Source organism: Grampus griseus, assembly GCF_964374135.1.
Source record: "Grampus griseus genome assembly, chromosome: 15".
Classification (NCBI taxonomy): Eukaryota; Metazoa; Chordata; class Mammalia; order Artiodactyla; family Delphinidae; genus Grampus; species Grampus griseus.
Window position 1 is genome coordinate 86,269,253 of NC_139009.1, and position 16,970 is coordinate 86,286,222.

Here is a 16,970-nt window from a genome sequence, read left to right on the forward strand (position 1 = left end):
GCCTTGTTTTTTCTCAGACAACACAGGTGATGACACACCCTGCTGCCTCCATGTGCACCTGCCTTGAGTCCATTCTGTTTTAGGGGCAACAAGGAAAGAGATAAGAGCCTCCACTGAGAACCCATGCTGGCGCTTAACCTCCCAGTTGCCAGGAAGTCTTCCCCTGGCTCAGCTCTGCCCTCTGCCCGGCCCTGCTGCCCTCCCAGCAACCCTCTGCCCAGTCCAGGGGCTTCTGCCCGCACACTGTGTTCCCTACCCTCTGGGTTCTAGCGAGCTCCATCTCAGGTTACAGCCTGGATGGTCTCTTCATGTCAGACTTTGAAAATGGAAAAGGAAGAAAAACATTTTAGACTTTGTCCCTTCCCATCAACTCAGAGCTGCATGTTACCAGCTAAGAGGAGATCTGTTACCTGAAACTACACGTTTGCAATACAGTCAGTGACATCCTATCAAGGACTGATCTCTGGCTGCAGGACCATCGTTACTAGGACGGTCAAATCCTTGGAGAAGCTCGGAGAGGTTCTAGAACCCCTAGCCCTCTGTGTACCCACTCCCCGCCGAACCTGTCCCCTAGGAACCTCTCCTGGGCTGGCGTTCCTCTCCTTGTCTATCAGGACACTCCTCTGCCTCTCAGCCTGCTCTCCGCTCTCCCAGAAAACCTAGCAGAATCTCCGGGTTTTACATTGGAAACAAAAGCCAGGACAGGGGCTTCCCGGGTGGCGCAGTGGTTGAGAATCCGCCTGCCATGCAGGGGACACAGGTTCAAGCCCTGGTCTGGGAAGATCCCACATGCCACAGAGCAACTAAGTCCGTGCGCCACAACTACTGAGCCTTCGCTCTAGAGCCTGTGAGCCACAGCTACTGAGACCATGAGCCACAACTACTGAGCCCGTGAGCCACAACTACTGAAGCCCGCACGCCACAACTACTGAAGCCTGCACACCTAGAGCCTGTGCTCCACAAGAAGAGTAGCCCCTGCTCGCCACAACTAGAGAAAGCCCGTGCACAACAACAAAGACCCAACACAGCCAAAAATAATAAATAAATTAAATAATTTTTTTTAAAAAGCCAAGACAGGAGGTGTTTGGTGACAAGGACGTGCAGAGCTGCTCCCACCTCAATGGAAGGAAATGGGAAAAACACATCTCAAAACCTTGGCCAAGGGCTTCCCTGGTGGTGCAGTGGTTGGGAGTCCGCCTGATGATGCAGGGGATGCAGGTTTGTGCCCTGGTCCGGGAAGATCCCACATGCCGTGGAGTGGCTGGGCCTGTGAGCCATGGCCACTGGGTCTGTGCGTCCGGAGCCTGTGCTCCACAACGGGAGAGGCCACAGTGAGAGGCCCGTGTACTTCAAAAAAAAAAAAAAAAAACCTTGGCCAAATGGGGCTCTGTTATACTAATTTTTCTATAGGTTTGCAATGTACCATCATAAAAAGTTTTAAAAGCTAGAAAAGAGAGAGACGGACAGACACACACACACAGAGATAGAGAGGAGTAGGGGATGGGAGGGGAGGGAGAGAGAGAGAGAAGGAGGGAGGGGGAAGGAAGGAAGGAGGGAGGGAGGGAGGGAGGCAGGCAGGCAGGGCAGGTCCCAGAGCCTCGCAGCATCCTGCGGCTGCCCCTGGCCCAGGTAACCCCCCAGGGTACCAGCAGGTGGTCCCCCGCAGAGCTGTCATACTTACGGAGCAGGGAAAGACACCTTCCCTCACGCTGACGGTGGTCACCCTCCACCCTTCACCTACCGGAAGGTGTGCCCTCACCTAAGGGTTCTCTGTGCCTTCACCTACCGGAAGGTGTGCTCTCACCTAAGGGTTCTCTGTGCCGCATCTTACAGAGCAGGGAAAGACACCTTCCCTCACGCTGACGGGTGCTCACCGTCCACCCTTCACCTACCGGAAGGCGTGCCCTCACCTAAGGGTTCTCTGCGCCGCATCTTGGTTGGCTCGGTGGAGGCACTGTTTGTCTTTTCTCTGCTCGTCAGCATCACGGACAAGGAACTGCGCTCACTCCCGCTCTGATCCTACGGACGTCGGGCCCCTCTTTCGGAGCCTCAGCCCCGGGGACCGGCCTCGGGTCTTGGCTCGCTCTACCCGGCACTACTTCTGCGAAGGTGAGCTGCTCGTGGGTGCATCTGAGCGGCACACGCGGATGGTGGGCAGGGCCAGCTCTCCGCGCAGAGCAGCGGCAGCGCCGCAGGAGTGGCTGAAGGAGCTTTAGGCAATGCCGTGGTCCGTTCAGTGTACAGACGGCAGTGTTTCCTCCCTGCGCACGGCCGAAGCTCCCTCCATCCTTTGCGTAGACACAGTCCATTGAGCACACGGTCAGCGGACCTGTTAAACCTCAGTTCAAGATGCTTATTTATCTTCAACACCTGCACGACCGCCCAGCTCCAAGGTGGGATTGATGGCATGGGAGCTACAGTAAGTACCTTGAAATGGTTCCGTTCCCATCTCGCTTCTTCCTCGGCTTGTAATTCCCATCATGACCCCACCCCTCCGAGTGAAAATCGCCAGAGAGGCGGTAACGCTGGGTCAGACTAAAGAAGGTGCTGGAACATTCCCTGTTCGCCTGTTACCTCTCACTTTGATCTTTAGTGTGCCCAAGCGCTTGATAAGAAAAGTGCTGTTGATTTGGGTATTAGCAACAGGACTGTGACCAAAACGCTAAATTAAAATATCTGAGACAAGTTGCTGCCCAGAAGCCCAAACAATTTAAATCTGATTCAACCTCAAGACACACATTAAAAAAAGAATTCCTTGCACCATCTGTTCCTTTGGTTAAGCATGAAATCACCCCCTGTAATTATGTTGTAGGGAAGATCTGCTCTTACAGCGTAGAGAAGGGAGCAGGTGAAGGGTTCAGCCAGGACTGACAGACACATGGACACACAGGGATGTGTCTTTTACTCAGTGACCCCTTATTCTGTGCTCCAAGAAGGACTTAATCCATGAGGGCTTTATGCATGCCTGTCATGGTTCTTGTTCTTTAATCCAAGAGACAGAAATCCATAAACTTGAAACAATGAGGGATGTGGATTAATGTATTAACGACTAGTTGATTCATTATTAACTAATGCCCTTCTTTGTACCAGGTCTTGCACGTGTTTTTACAACCCTGAGGGTAGATGTGTAGTTATCTCCATTTCACAGATTGGAAAACTGAGGCACAGAAGTATTGTATCGTGCTAACACAAGCATCTGTCGTCTGCAGAGAGATACTTCTCACGTATAAAGTCACACACCAGATCTCTGATTATACAGCTCAGCCTCCACGAGTCTGGATGACTGTTCCCACCACAGATATGGACTCGTTCCGGGTATGCTCGGAAGGCAGGGTCTACACCTGGAGCGCCAGGGGCTGTGGACCTGAGCTAACATCACCAAGACATTGCCACCCCCAGAGCCTTTAGACTAAGTGGTCTGAGGCTTCCTAGATTCCTACATCACCCCTGCCCTTCAACTTGAGATCTCTGTGATAAGGACAACTCTAGGGAAGTTGGAAAGAGATGCTTCTTGCCAGCACAGAGGAAGAAGTAGGCATGAGGAAGTGGAAAGCAGGAGGGCTTCCAAAAAAGAGAAGCATCAGCTGAGGTGTCTCTGGAAGCTTCTACAGGTCTGATGCTCACCTGGCTCACACAGTTTGTCTCTGGCAGAAGGTAAAGGAAAGAAGAAACCATTCCAGTCTCCGAATGCTTTCGTTCCTGGACCACCACCTGCGGCAGGAATCTCCACTTGGTCACGTGTGTTCTTTTGGCTCCTGGTGGGCACTGCCTGCACCAGCCCAAGCTGGTCACTGCCCACGTGATCCCCCCCCACCCATGGCTAGTGGGACTTTCCCGGGGGCCTGGTGCAGCCCGAAGCTGCTTGCCCAGCCTCCTGGTTCCATGGCCACTCTAGTCACCTACATTCTCTACTGCAACATTTTTTTTTTTTTTTTTTTTTTTTGTGGTACGCGGGCCTCTCACTGTTGCGGTCTCTCCCGTTGCGGAGCACAGGCTCCGGACGCGCAGGCTCAGCGGCCACGGCTCACGGGCCCAGCCACTCCACGGCATGTGGGATCTTCCCAGACCAAGGCTCGAACCCACATCCCCTGCATCAGCAGGCGGATTCTCAACCACTGCGCCACCAGGGAAGCCCCTCAGTTTCTCTTTAAGACTGCTGGTCCTCCTCACGCTAGCGACCTTGAGTCCTCATCCTGCCCAGTTCCCAGGGCAGGGGGGCCACTGGGGGCAGTCTGCCCCGGTCCGGGAAGATCCCACATGCCGCGGAGCAGCTGGGCCCGTGAGCCATGGCCGCTGGGCCTGCGCGTCCGGAGCCTGTGCTCCGCAACAGGAGAGGCCACAGCAGTGAGAGGCCCGCGTACCACAAAAAAAAAAAAAAAGAGAAACTGAGGCCCTGACTCCAGAGGAACCAGAAAAAGTTCAGAAAAAAATGAAGAGAACTTAAAATACCACCTCTAGTAACCTGGAGAGTTTCGAGCGTACATCCCTCAACGAGTGAAGAGCTGCACAAAAGACACAGAAGATAGGAACACCCTGAGATTTAAAAACATGACTGCCAAAGTCAGAAATTAGATAGGACTAAACATAAAGTCAAAAAACCCCTCAGAGCACAGTGTAAAAGAGTCCAAAGCAGAGAAATTAAACACACACACACACACACACACACACACACACACAGAAACACAACATTGTAAATCAACTACATTTCAATGAAAATTTTTTAAATAAGAAGTTTTTTTAAAAAAATAAGGAAAAAGAAAAGAAAAATTAAGGCCCAATCAGTGAGGTCCAGCATCTACCTGTTAAGTATTCCCCACAAAGATCAAAAGGGAGAAAACTAGCAAAGACGTGAAACAAGAAACTTTCCCAGAGTTGAGGGGCACATGGCTGTGGATTCAAAAGGCCCACTGAGTACCCAGCACAACAAACAAGAAAAGACTAATATCTAGACACTGCCTTGTAAACGTTTTTCAGAAAGAAAATATCCAGCCTTCAAGAGGCCATAACTTGTCACCTGTGAAGGAACAGAATCAAATCCACTTCCAACCTAACCCCAGCAATGCTGAATGCCAGGAGTGACGTCTCCCAGTCTCTGCGAGGACATTCCTTCAGCCTCAAGTGGACAGCCTGCCAAGTCATTGGTCAGTGGGAAGCTATGGAATTTGTATGTTACAGACGAGGAGGTCACACCAGCAGAGGTTAAGCAGCCTTCCGGAGGCGCCCACTGATGGGAAAGTGGTGGATTTCACCTGCTCAAGCAAGCTGACTTTGGACTGAGCTACAGAACACCATCCTTGCCACACCCATGAAAGAAACAAGAAATAAAAGATAACAACATCCTTTTTTTAAAAAAATTTTTGGCTGTGTTGGATCTTCGTTGCGGTGCACGGGCGTCTCATTGCGGTGGCTTCTCTTTTTGCAGAGCATGGGCTCTAGGCGTGCGGGCTTCAGTAGACGTGGCTCACAGGCTCAGTAGCTATGGCTTGCGGGCTCTAGAACGCAGGCTTCAATAGATGTGGCACACAGGCTCAGTAGTTGTGGCTCCCAGGCTCTAGAGCGCAGGCTCAGTAGTTGTGGCGCACGGGCTTAGTTGCTCCGCGGCACATGGGATCTTCCTGGACCAGGGATCGAACCTGTATCGCCTGCATTGGCAGGCGGATTCTTGACCACTGTGCCACCAGGGAAGCCCCAATAGCACCCTTTAAAAGGGTTTATCTAGGGGGAGAGTGTCCTTTTCATCAGTGTTTCCAAAAGTAACATTCTAGCAGCACTAGTTATCCAAAGTGTTACCATTAGGGGAAATTGGGGGAAGGGTACACGGGATCTTGCTGGATTATTTCTTACAACTGCATGTGACTCCACACGTAGAACAAATAGCGGCATCAACTACCATTTATTTACTCCACAAAATTTCTGTTGAGCATCTTCTCCGCTGGGGACACAGCAAACAACACAGACAAGACCCTGCCCTCATGGCGCTGGCTTTCTACTGGGGGTTGCCTTGTCCGAAGCTTCACTGGATCAGGCTGTTTATAATCCAAGTTATAAAATACATGCCGATTATGGAGATGTTGATTACAAAGCCTGGTCCCCCACAAGGTGGGTCTAATCGGGTTTCCCGGGTGATGTGACAAGGCTCGGCGTATTTGTGAAGACCAAGCCTTATCCCACGTGGGAAGTGAGTGAGTCACCGCCACTCTGGTGTTTAAAATACCTGTAAAAGGCAAAAACGGCTCTGTTCAACCCGTGCTTGGAAGGTCTAACCCCGTTCTCTTCCGTGCGTCTTTGCCCCAGGCCGCTGAGCGCGTCCGAGTAGAAAGCTGCGGACACAGTCGGTTGTCACGGAGATGAGGAGGCTGTGATTGATGAATCGCAAATCCCCGCCAGTTGCTCCCGAAGAGGGAGGCTCCTCCCAGCCTTTGCAGCGCCCTCCAGATCCAAGACAACCGGGAGGCAGATGCAGCCGGCAGACAGGAGGCTGCCGCCCCCGAGGCGCTGAGGCCCCTTCCTCTCCCTGCTGCCCCGGCTCCAGGATTTCCTCCACGATGGCCTGTAACCGCTCGTCCATCGAGACCTACGAATACCTGCTGCCCAGCGGGAGCCACGCGGCAGACCCCGGGCCCCCCGCGCCGCCGGCGCCCCTCAGGGTGTCCCTGGCGGTTCTCATGATGCTGACGGTCGTGGTGGGGCTGCTCGGCAACGCCGTGGTCTGCATCATCGTGTACCAGAGGCCGGCCATGCGCTCCGCCATCAACCTGCTGCTGGCCACGCTGGCCTTCTCGGACATCATGCTGTCCCTGTGCTGCGCGCCCTTCGCCGCCGCCACCCTCGTCACCGTCCGCTGGCGCTTCGGGGACTCCTTCTGCCGGCTCTCGGCCGCGCTCTACTGGTTCTTCGTCCTGGAGGGCGTGGCAATCCTGCTCATCATCAGCGTGGACCGCTTCCTCATCATCGTCCAGCGCCAGGACAGGCTGAACCCCCGCAGGGCCAAGGTGATCATCGCCGCGTCCTGGGCGCTGTCCTTCTGCGTCTCGGCCCCGTCGCTGGCCGCCTGGCCGCTGGTGGAGGTGCCGGCGCGGGCGCCGCAGTGCGTGCTGGGCTACACCGACCTGCCGGCCGGCCGCGCCTACGTGCTGGCGCTGCTGGGCGCCGCCTTCTTCGCGCCCTTCGCCGTGATGCTCGGCTCCTACCTGGGCATCCTGCACACGGTGCGCAAGAACGCCGTGCGCGTGCACAACCAGTCGGACAGCCTGGACTTGCGGCGGCTGCCCCGCGCCGGCCTGCGGCGGCTCCAGCGGCAGCAGCAGGTCAGCCTGGACCTGAGCTTCAAAACCAAGGCCTTCACCACCATCCTGATCCTCTTCGTGGGCTTCTCGCTGTGCTGGCTGCCGCACTCCGTCTACAGCCTGCTGTCCGTGTTCAGCCGGAGGTTCTACTGCGGCCCCTCCTTCTACGCCACCAGCTCTTGCATCCTAGGGCTCAGCTACCTCAAGTCCGTCTTCAACCCCATCGTCTACTGCTGGCGAATCAAGAAGTTCCGCGAGGCCTGCCTGGAGCTGCTGCCCCAGACCTTCCAGACGCTCCCCAAAGTGCCTGAGCGGATCCGGAGGCGGATCCAGCCGAGCACCGTCTACGCGTGCACCGAAAACCAGTCCGCCGTGTAGGGGGTGGCGGTGACCCCCTGCCCCCCGCGCGGCTTCCTGGGACTCCCGTGCAGTCAGCACTTGGGGGGGCCTCTTAGCACAAAGGGCCTCATCTGTTACCGGGTGAGCTGCGGCTCCCAGGTTGGCACGATGAATTATTTTTGTTCTCCCTGCGGGTCTGATGGAAACTGGACGGCCGTCACGACAAAAGGGGAAACGGTGGGTGATGAAGGAGTCCCAACGTTAGGGAGGCGAGGGGAGCAGGGAGGGAGGTTGGCTGCGGGGCAGGAGGAAAGCTCTGTCTAAAGAGCTCTGTCAAGATCTGCCTCGCAGACAGCCGTGGTGCCGTGTTCTGACGCGAGAAACCCAGGTGGTTCACCACTGGGTCATCAGTCCGTGTGTTGGCGCCAGCGTTCTTCGGAGGCGTCTGCGTGTGCGGCGTACGTTGTGCAAACGTGCCAGGTTCTTCACAGGCCTCAGATGTGCGTTTTGCACGAGGCCGACTCGTCCGTTCTATAAACCAAAATCACGCGGGAAGCAGAGGAGCCCCTGGGCTTTTCAGCTGCCCCCGTGTGACACGTGGGAGGCCTTGGTGGCTCGAAGCCCAGAGAATGTTCGGGGGCAGCTCAGCGGAAATGACAAGCCCACCCCAGCGCACATCCTCAACCCTCCTCCCTGGGCCGGCCCACCTGGACCCTCACCCTGAAGCCTGTCACCTCCCTGCCTGCCGTGACAGCCCCTGCCCCTTCCCTCTCTCGTGCCTCTGGTTCCCGGGACCCCTTTGTCCTCGTTCTGTCTGTCCCCGTGAGCTGGAACCACACTCCTTCTCCTGTGATCCATCTTTTCAGCAAGTACTTGCAGCGACTTGCTTTCAGCCCCAGAAGCGGTCGGGGGCTCTGTCTACATGTTCCTCTCGACGCGCTGAGGCTGCCGCTTCACCCCGTCCCAGGACCTGCGGCGGGGACGCAACGACCCACTCCCACTGACCTCTGTGTTCCTCTACCTCACTCAGGGCCGCAGGGGTCTGGCCGCTGCTGTCGGGGCCACCTCCCCGGGACCGTGGTCCCCCAGCCCAGGCAGGGTTGGGGTCCCAGGAGGGCAGCTGCCTCGAGGGGACCTGCTGCTTGTCCCGTACGCCCGGCCTCGACACCCAGGGCCCCCTTTACCTCTGGGAGCTTCTGATGGGGGAGGTGACTTTCCTGCGGTCAGGGCACATGGTCGAGTCCACGGAGCTCTCCTCACAGCTTCAGATCTGAAGAGACTGGGAAATTTAAGGAGAAATTTAGAAAATACGGTTCTAAGTCTCACTCCATCAGGAACTAGTCACATGACCTTGCTCGTTTCACCCCCACTTCTCTGGGCCTCAGTTTCCCCATCTGCCAAGCGAGGAAGCAGGCCTAGAGGGTCTCCCACATCCCTGCCGGGGTCCCTGCCACGTGCGTGTTTTCCACTTGTAGTCACCAGATCCATCCACGCAGTGAGCATTTATTAAGTGCCTACGACATGCAAGGCACTGTAGGGGACGGTGAGAGTCACGCCCGTCTGGGCCCAAAGGCACATGTCTGATTTATCTCAGGATAACCGCAACTCAAACACAGACGCTCCCCTTTGTGTTTTTCTTCTCATTTCCTTTCCAAGGTTGTATGAAGAGACCAGCTCCCCATTCCCATGCTTTCCTGCTGTGACAGAAGCAAAAAAGAAAGATAACATAATTCACATTAACCTAAGTCCAGACGAGGGCTTTTCTGAAAATAATTGGCACTTGTTTTTTTGTTTTTGTTTTTTTTTTGCAGCACGCGGGCCTCTCACTGTTGCGGCCACTCCCGTTGCGGAGCACAGGCTCCGGACGCGCAGGCTCAGCGGCCATGGCTCACGGGCCCAGCCGCTCCGCGGCATGTGGGATCTTCCCAGACTGGGGCACGAACCCGTGTCCCCTGCATCGGCAGGCGGACTCCCAACCACTGCACCACCAGGGAAGCCCCAATAATTGGCACTTTTTCTCACCAACTTCACCCTCCTTTTACACCCAGGCCCAGACCCCCCCAGACCATTGTATACCTAGAGTGAGGGGGAGAGAGAGAGAAGAGAGAGAGGAGAGGGAGACAGACGAGAGAGGAGAGAGGAGAGACACAGAGATTGGTTGAAGACCGTCAATGGCATGTGATTGATTGAGGTGGGTCCCCTCACTTCTGTGTCCCGAGTGCCCGCCGCGAGGCAGAGTTGCACAGCCTCAGGGGTGTCCAAGAGCACAGCCAGACCACCACGGGGACGAGGCCTCTGGGCACCTCCCCTCCGGTGGGCATTTAAGAGAACGTTCTACAGGAGCCTCGTGTAAAAGAGAAATCACAAAACTGAACGAATGAAGGTACCAAAATTTACATCAATCAGTGTTACTTGATGTATGTTGGATAGTAATATATATGTTTCAAAGTAATAATTTTGTATATATTTTAAGTAAAGTATTATTGCTCTTTCGGTGTATAAGACTGTGTTTCTTGCCAAAATTAGCGCCAGAGCCACGACTAGTACACCAAGAATCTGGGGCCGGACACCTCCTAAGATACACCCACTTCGGGAAGTCTCGTCCAGAACCTGTAAGCCACTAGCCGAGCTGCAATGACTAAAGGGCATTACTGATGACAACGGGAGATTGGGCAGTGGGAGGGTCACAGCAAGGCGCCCACATTTTTAAAAGCTCCCCACCCTGCTAGATAATTCCAGACAGTTAGCTTCACCTCTGACTTTCACTCTGCCGACTTCCTGATTCTCTCCAGCCTCGCTAGGCCTTCAAGGAACTTCTTAAAGTACTACAGAAATAGCAAGTCCTTGTCTCCTTCCCTGATGCCTGCAGGGCGACCACTGCTTCTCTGTATTATGTTTTCATCTTCTCTCTGGCCCTGGACTTCCCCCAAACCCTGGGTGCTGAATTGTTCCTGTGGGGTCCTGGGCAGTGACTGTGGTGGTGACGGCCCGCGGGAGAGCCTTGCCTCAGAAAACGAGACTCAGTAAGTCTCAGAAGTGTCATCCTAATTCTCACCACCCAGGAAAATCCACTACTTTGTCATCATGAACCTTGGCCCCCTGCTGTTGGTGTGAAATAAAGGCAAAGGTTCTCTAGGCCATTCTGACAACCAAGATGAAAAGCAAAATCTAGATCAATTCCTACTTGGCTACTCTGAGCCCTGGCGTAGTTTCCCCTGACATGGTTTACAGTACATGCTTTTTGGGGACTAAAAATCTGCCACGTTAAGTATTTCCGACGCTGCTATGTTCCCCTTGCTCACACAGTCGGCAGCCTTGCCTACAGCTAGTGATTCCGTGTCCAGCTTCCTGGCCTCCTAGACGAGGGAGACACTCCCAGCCAGAGGCCCCCGAGAGGAACACATGACATAATGATATGAGGATCTAGTCCCACGCCTGGGCCGGATATACCGGGGCAGTAATCGCTAGGGTCGTGTTGTCAACCTGCTTACGTCCCAGCTTTGTCCGCCTGGGGCAAGGGTAAAAATGTGTTTCAGAAACTGGCTGTCCTGTCCTTTCCTTGTCTTCATGTGCTTGTAAGATTTTAGCGTCGGCTGACAAGAACACAACAGCTACTGAAGCCAGGAGCATGGACTCGATGGCCTGAAATGACCACTTCATTCCGCTCAAAACGCTCCCAGGGCTGTGAGTCAGCCTCCCTGGGCTGCTGGGGGAAGGGGTGGGTGGGTGCGCCCCCCTACTCCCACCCCACTGTTCTCGGTGGTTCTAAGGTCCGCAGCTGGGTGGCAGAACCGGGAATGCAGGGATGCAGGCGGGAAGGAGGCAGTGGGCCAGGGGAAATAGGCAGAGCTGCTGTACCCGACCCCCCAGCCCTAACTTTAAAAAATAACCCCGCCCACTCTCACGGAAGTCCAGCTGTGAGGTGGGCTCCCTACCCACCGGGTTGTTCGGGACTCAGGCTCCACCCATCTCAGTGTGCACTGTCCCTGGGGCATCGTCCTCATCTCTGTGGTCAGTGCAGGCCGCAGCCAGGTCTGTGTCCTGGCTCCTCGGGAGGCGAAAGTGTGCAGGCACATCCACGCTCCCTTGGTCTTTCCTGGTCTTCCCTGGTCCAGAGCCCAGTCACATGATCACGCCAGCTGCAAAGGAGGCTGGGGGATGAGTCACATGATCACGCCGGCTGCAAAGGAGGCTGGGAGACTGAGTCCCTAGTCAGGTGCCCACGTGTCCAGTCAAGGCTCTGTCAGCACAGGAGAGGAGGAGTTGGGGGACTCCCAGCAGTCTCTCCCGAGACTGCACGATTTTGAAAAATGAGCGGTCTTAGCACACACAGACATTCTTAAGCCCTAAGCACAAATTTCATAACTGAGCCTCTTCTCAATGTAAAATAAACACAGTCAACCCAAGATGGTGCCTCTCTCTTTACCTCTAGCCCCCAGCACCTGGGGATGTGCGTCCAGACACAGAAATTGCATATGCGTTGATGACTGGGCTGAGAAGAGAGTCGCCACATTTAACATTTTAGGCACAAAAGGTGTTTGAAAATTTGCAGCCACAAAGAGATGACTTTTGCCAAGATAAAAAACGTATAATTTAAAACCACAATCAACAGCGATTGAGACCGAGTCTGCCAAGAATTTGATTATGTTAAAGGAAGGGGTATACTTTCAAAGCTTCGCCTATTGGAAGGTGCAGACCGTTTGCTGATGGCAAGGTGGACCTGCAGAGGGGGGGCCGGGGCCAGGCCATGGCGACTGAGCAGCTCAAGAAAACAGGGCTGGGGACCCTAGGGGTGGTCACATCTGGATTGCGTAAGAATAAAAGGACGTTGGAACACAATAGCATGGTGTGCGCGCGTGCGCGCACATTTATCTGGGGCGGGCGGGCGAGGGCACTGTAGCAGACAGCCTTGGTTTACCTTCCGCCCTCTGCCCTTTCCTCCTGGAGGAGCCGGGGGCGAGGTGATCTAAGAATAGGAGAGGGAGGGAGGGGCTGCAGCACAGAGGGTTTTCCCTACTTAGTCTGATAGGAACAGAAAGAACTCACCTGTATGAGAAACACACAGGTGCCACCAGAACGTTACCTTCTGCAACCAGGAATCCGAGGGTGCTGATACGCCAGCTCAGCCTGGAGGTGTCCCGGTAAACGTCTGACCATCCCCAAGGCCGGGGTAATAAGGCCGGTCCCTTGCATGGATCTGCGTGTCCCAGCTCCCCAGCGCTCTCTCCTGCTGCCTCTGGCAGCTGCTGTCCCTTTGCCAACCATCCAGCCGGAAAAAACAGCCAAGCTCATTTCCAGAAGCATTTTTGAAAAGACAGGTTTGCTGTTCCTTATTAAGTGTCCTTTGGGGACTCATTTCCTCCCTCATTGAAATGCTGCTGCCGTCTCCCCTCCTTGCCGTGCTTTGCTGTGGTGTCACGAAGACTTCGGATGTTTTATTAAACCATGAAGGAAGGGTCGCTCACCTCACCATAAAAGACAAACAGGACTGAATAACTTTATAAATGCATACGGAAAAGTGCAAAGCGCAATTTGCTTTCAAAGCGTGAAGGGAGAAACACTGTGGCAAGCAGGAGGCTCTGTCTCCCCAGGGCTCCGATTGTCACGGGATTTGCCGGCCCTCTCAGGAAGCAGGCAGTCCAGGCTGCTAGGAACTGCTTTCCCTGGCGGGGAGCCCTGGGACCACCGAGAGGCATCCGCTCGGACGGTCTCCAAGGTGTGAGGTTCCACCAGGTTTTTGTCCCCAGAGTCTAAATCTCCCTTATGCCTTCGTGTGAACCTACAGATCCTCTTCACTCCCCGGCCCCCTGCTCCGTTTTCCTCGAACCTTTCCTTCTCAAATGACGCAATAAGCAGATATGGGTAGGTTCCTAACTAGACATGAGGTGATGCTATACCTTAAAGTTTAGATTTAGATTCTGTAAGAGAATGGAGTACTTTCCATCCTTAGGAATAAATGTTCCCTTGTCTTAGACAAGTTTTAAAAATCATATCTACTGATTACTTTTTATTATAGAGGTAATTTGCTCCTTGTAGAAGTGAAAACTTTGTTTTTACCCAAACGCATAAAGAAAATTAAAGATATTCTAGTTTTTTAAACTTACATATAAAAATGTGTCTTTCTTTTGCAAAATTTAGATCATACTATCCCACAACTTAGCTTAGTGTTCTGGTAGATTTTTTTTTCATGTTTTGAAGTGATCTCTGCTGGCTGGAAGTCATCTGTTATGTGGCTGCACCAGCAGCTAAGTTACTTAAGTACTCCCTGTTTGGTTTTGTTTTTTTCTGTTTTCCACTATTAAAAAAAAAATCCTATAATGAGTATCCCTGACATAAATCTTCCTACCTAGCTGCTGATTATTTTCCTAAAATAAACTTATGAAAGTGGAATTGGTGGCTTTTGATGCCATAATAAAATTGGTTTTTTTGGAAAGGTCAGGACAATTTATTCTCTAACCAGCTGTGCTTGAGAGTTACCAAAAACTTGGGAAACTCTTAAGGTAGGTTGTGAAGCTCTTCTCAGCAGCCACCAGGGTCATCCGCCAACAGGCTGGGCCAAGGTTGGATCATGAATTGGGACATGAAGGAGCCCAGGAGAGAAAGCCCACAGCCTGTGACGGAGGAGACATTAATAATACAAGAGCTTGACAGTGCTGCAAAGGCTTCGACCAATTAATATATATGCACTAATTATATAGAGAAAAGCATGAGAAACAACAATATTTTAGTGTTTTCCTTTTTTTAACTGGAAGTATAGTTGATTTACAATATCATGTTAGTTTCAGGTGTGCAGCACAGCGATTCAGTTATATTCAGACTATATATACGTTACACGTTCTTCGGATTCCCTTCCCTTATAGGTTATTACAAAATATTGAGTATCGTTCCCTGTGCTCTACAGTAGCTATACAGAGAAACAACTATTAACGGCGTCTTACATCTCTCCAGAAACCAATTTGGGTTGAAAGTCTTATTCACGGCAAGTATAAGCCAACTTGAGTCACTCAGGCTCGAGAAACCCTTTGACCACAACACACGTCTGGCAGGCGGGGCCTGAGAAGGGTTTCCAGACCATCCTCTTTCCTGTTCCTCACCCTGTGCTACTCTGGGCAGCCTTTGCTATCTTGCTGTTAGAAGTACGTTAAACTTGTCACGTTCAATTCTCTGTCCTGGGAAGCAGAGTACAATGTGGCCACCCCAGTGGTTTAATCGAAAATCTGTATTAACCACATCTTTGATTTTCTGTATTCTGATGCTTTGACATCCGGGCCCTGGCTGATCCTGGAGAGGTTGCCGCTCCCAGGACTGGCTGGCTCCTGGAGACACTGAACAATTCGCCTGCGAGCGCCCCTCCAAATACAAAGCAGCCCAAGCAGCGCCCACACCCCACCGCCTCCTCTGTGAGAGCTCACACCCCGAGCTGCTATCCACCTGCTCCAATGCCCCAGGGCCAGGGCCAGAGCCAGACACCCAGGGACAGCCCCTGGGCCCAGAGCCCATGGAAATCATTCCACCTCGGCAGCCCCAAGCCTGCCCAGCTGCCTCACCCCTTCCTTCCCTTGGAAACCACAATGAAGGCTCCTGCCCACATTCCCCGACCTGCCCTGTGCCTCCTGCCTGGCCCTGGTGCTTCCCCATGTGGCTGGTGTGCCCCCTCCCCTGTGAGGAGGGTCTCCGGGATCCGTGAGTATAAAAACTATCTTTTCAGTGGCAATTGTCTCCTGATCTGTTGGCCTTACTATACCTCCAATTTTTTATCCATGTACTATATTTTATTTTTAATTTTTTTAAAAAATTTTATTTATTTATTTATTTAATTTACCTTACTTTTGGCTGCATTGGATCTCCATTGCTGCACGCGGGCTTTCTCTAATGGCGAGCGGGGGCTACGCTTCGTTGCAGTGCGCGGGCTTCTCATTGCGGTGGCTTCTCTTGTTGCAGAGCACAGGCTCTAGGCGTGTGGGTTTCAGTAGTTGTGGCGTGCAGACTCAGTAGTTGTGGCTCGCGGGGTTCTAGAGCACAGGCTCAGTAGTTGTGGCGCATGGGCTTAGTTGCTCTGTGACATGTGGGATCTTCCTAGACCAGGGCTCGAACCCGTGTCCCCTGCATCGGCAGGCGGATTCTTAACCACTGTGCCACCAGAGAAGCCCTCCATGTACTATATTTTAATACAAGGGACTCTCCAAATAAACTGGCCACAACATTCTGTTTCTTTTTTGGGGGGCGGGACTCCTTTCCCGTATAAATAAAAACCATGTAAAGACCAAGATGAATGGACCCAATACCAGATGGACACGCTGGCTGAGGCTGCCCCTGGCGGGGGCACTGCTGGTCTCTCTACAGCACAGACACCCATGTTTCTCTTCCGCCCAGAACTGGGATGAAGCCTCAGCCTCCAGCCTCATCTGTCACTGTCCCCTGCCGCCTTCCCGGGCTGCAGAGTCATCAGATCCTCTTTCTCTCCATCCCCACGGGGCCATAAGCCCGCTCACCCCCTCACCCTGAGTGCAGCACTCTCCCTCCAACTCCGTGCATCTGGTCCACCGGCACTGCGTCCTCCGGCATTTGTCCCCCGGGGCTGTCATTACCTCCAGCAGGGCTGAGACCAGATGTGTCTCTCCCCAGTTTTTCTGCAGAACGGAGCACGATGTCTGGCACGGAGCATCTTCCACTATATACTTGTGGAATGAATGAATGAATATACGAATAAATGAATGCATGGATTGAAAACGGAAAACCGCCACCTTAGCACCTTGCGTAAGGTGAGCCTTTTAGCCCCTCAGCTCCTGGCCTGGTGGGTGTGCCCCTGGCACGGAGGCGGGTTGGGAATGGCTGAGCTTCTCTGTCAGCTGCTACAAAGCAGCGTATTTTCTAGTATTTGTACAAACACCAGATACCTGGAAATTACACCAAGCCCAAACAGGAGGGTGGCACAGCCCCTGCGCGTTTCCAACACGCGGTTGCATGCAATTACGGTCAGAGGAGCAGAGGGGATGCTTGGTTACGGGGGCTCATATGTGCCACGTGCCGGGACAGCCAGCTGCCCACCTGCAATTAGGGAACCCTTGCTGCAGGTGACCCGCCACACAGGTCTGTGTGCAGGTGTGGGAACACACCAGACTCCTCCCAGCAGCAAAGAAGCCGGACGGAAGGAAACAGGGGCTGGTCTAACTCCCTGCTTCCCTGATTAGCATGTTGGAAGAGGTGAACTGCAGTCCTCACCATCCCAGACCCCCCCCCACGCCCATGCACACACACATATGCACGCACACACATCCACATGCTTGCACATACACGCAGGCGCACACACACACACACACATACACATGCACATACACACACACG

The 16,970-nt window shown here is 53.4% G+C and overlaps 2 protein-coding genes across 2 annotated transcripts in view; one reads left to right on the plus strand and one right to left on the minus strand.

Moving 5' to 3' along the window:
• Window positions 1-10,004, plus strand: part of GPR45 (G protein-coupled receptor 45) — an 84,326-nt gene extending 74,322 nt beyond the window's left edge. The window contains exon 2 of the mRNA XM_082672013.1: window positions 6,295-10,004. Coding sequence (XP_082528139.1) covers window positions 6,366-7,664 — 1,299 coding nt within the window. The 5' untranslated portion in view covers window positions 6,295-6,365 and the 3' untranslated portion in view covers window positions 7,665-10,004. The remainder of the gene's footprint in view (window positions 1-6,294) is intronic.
• Window positions 10,005-16,269: 6,265 nt separating this feature from the next.
• Window positions 16,270-16,970, minus strand: part of TGFBRAP1 (transforming growth factor beta receptor associated protein 1) — a 46,015-nt gene continuing 45,314 nt past the window's right edge. The window contains exon 13 of the mRNA XM_082672348.1: window positions 16,270-16,303. Within this exon, the coding sequence (XP_082528474.1) occupies window positions 16,297-16,303 (7 nt within the window). The 3' untranslated portion in view covers window positions 16,270-16,296. The remainder of the gene's footprint in view (window positions 16,304-16,970) is intronic.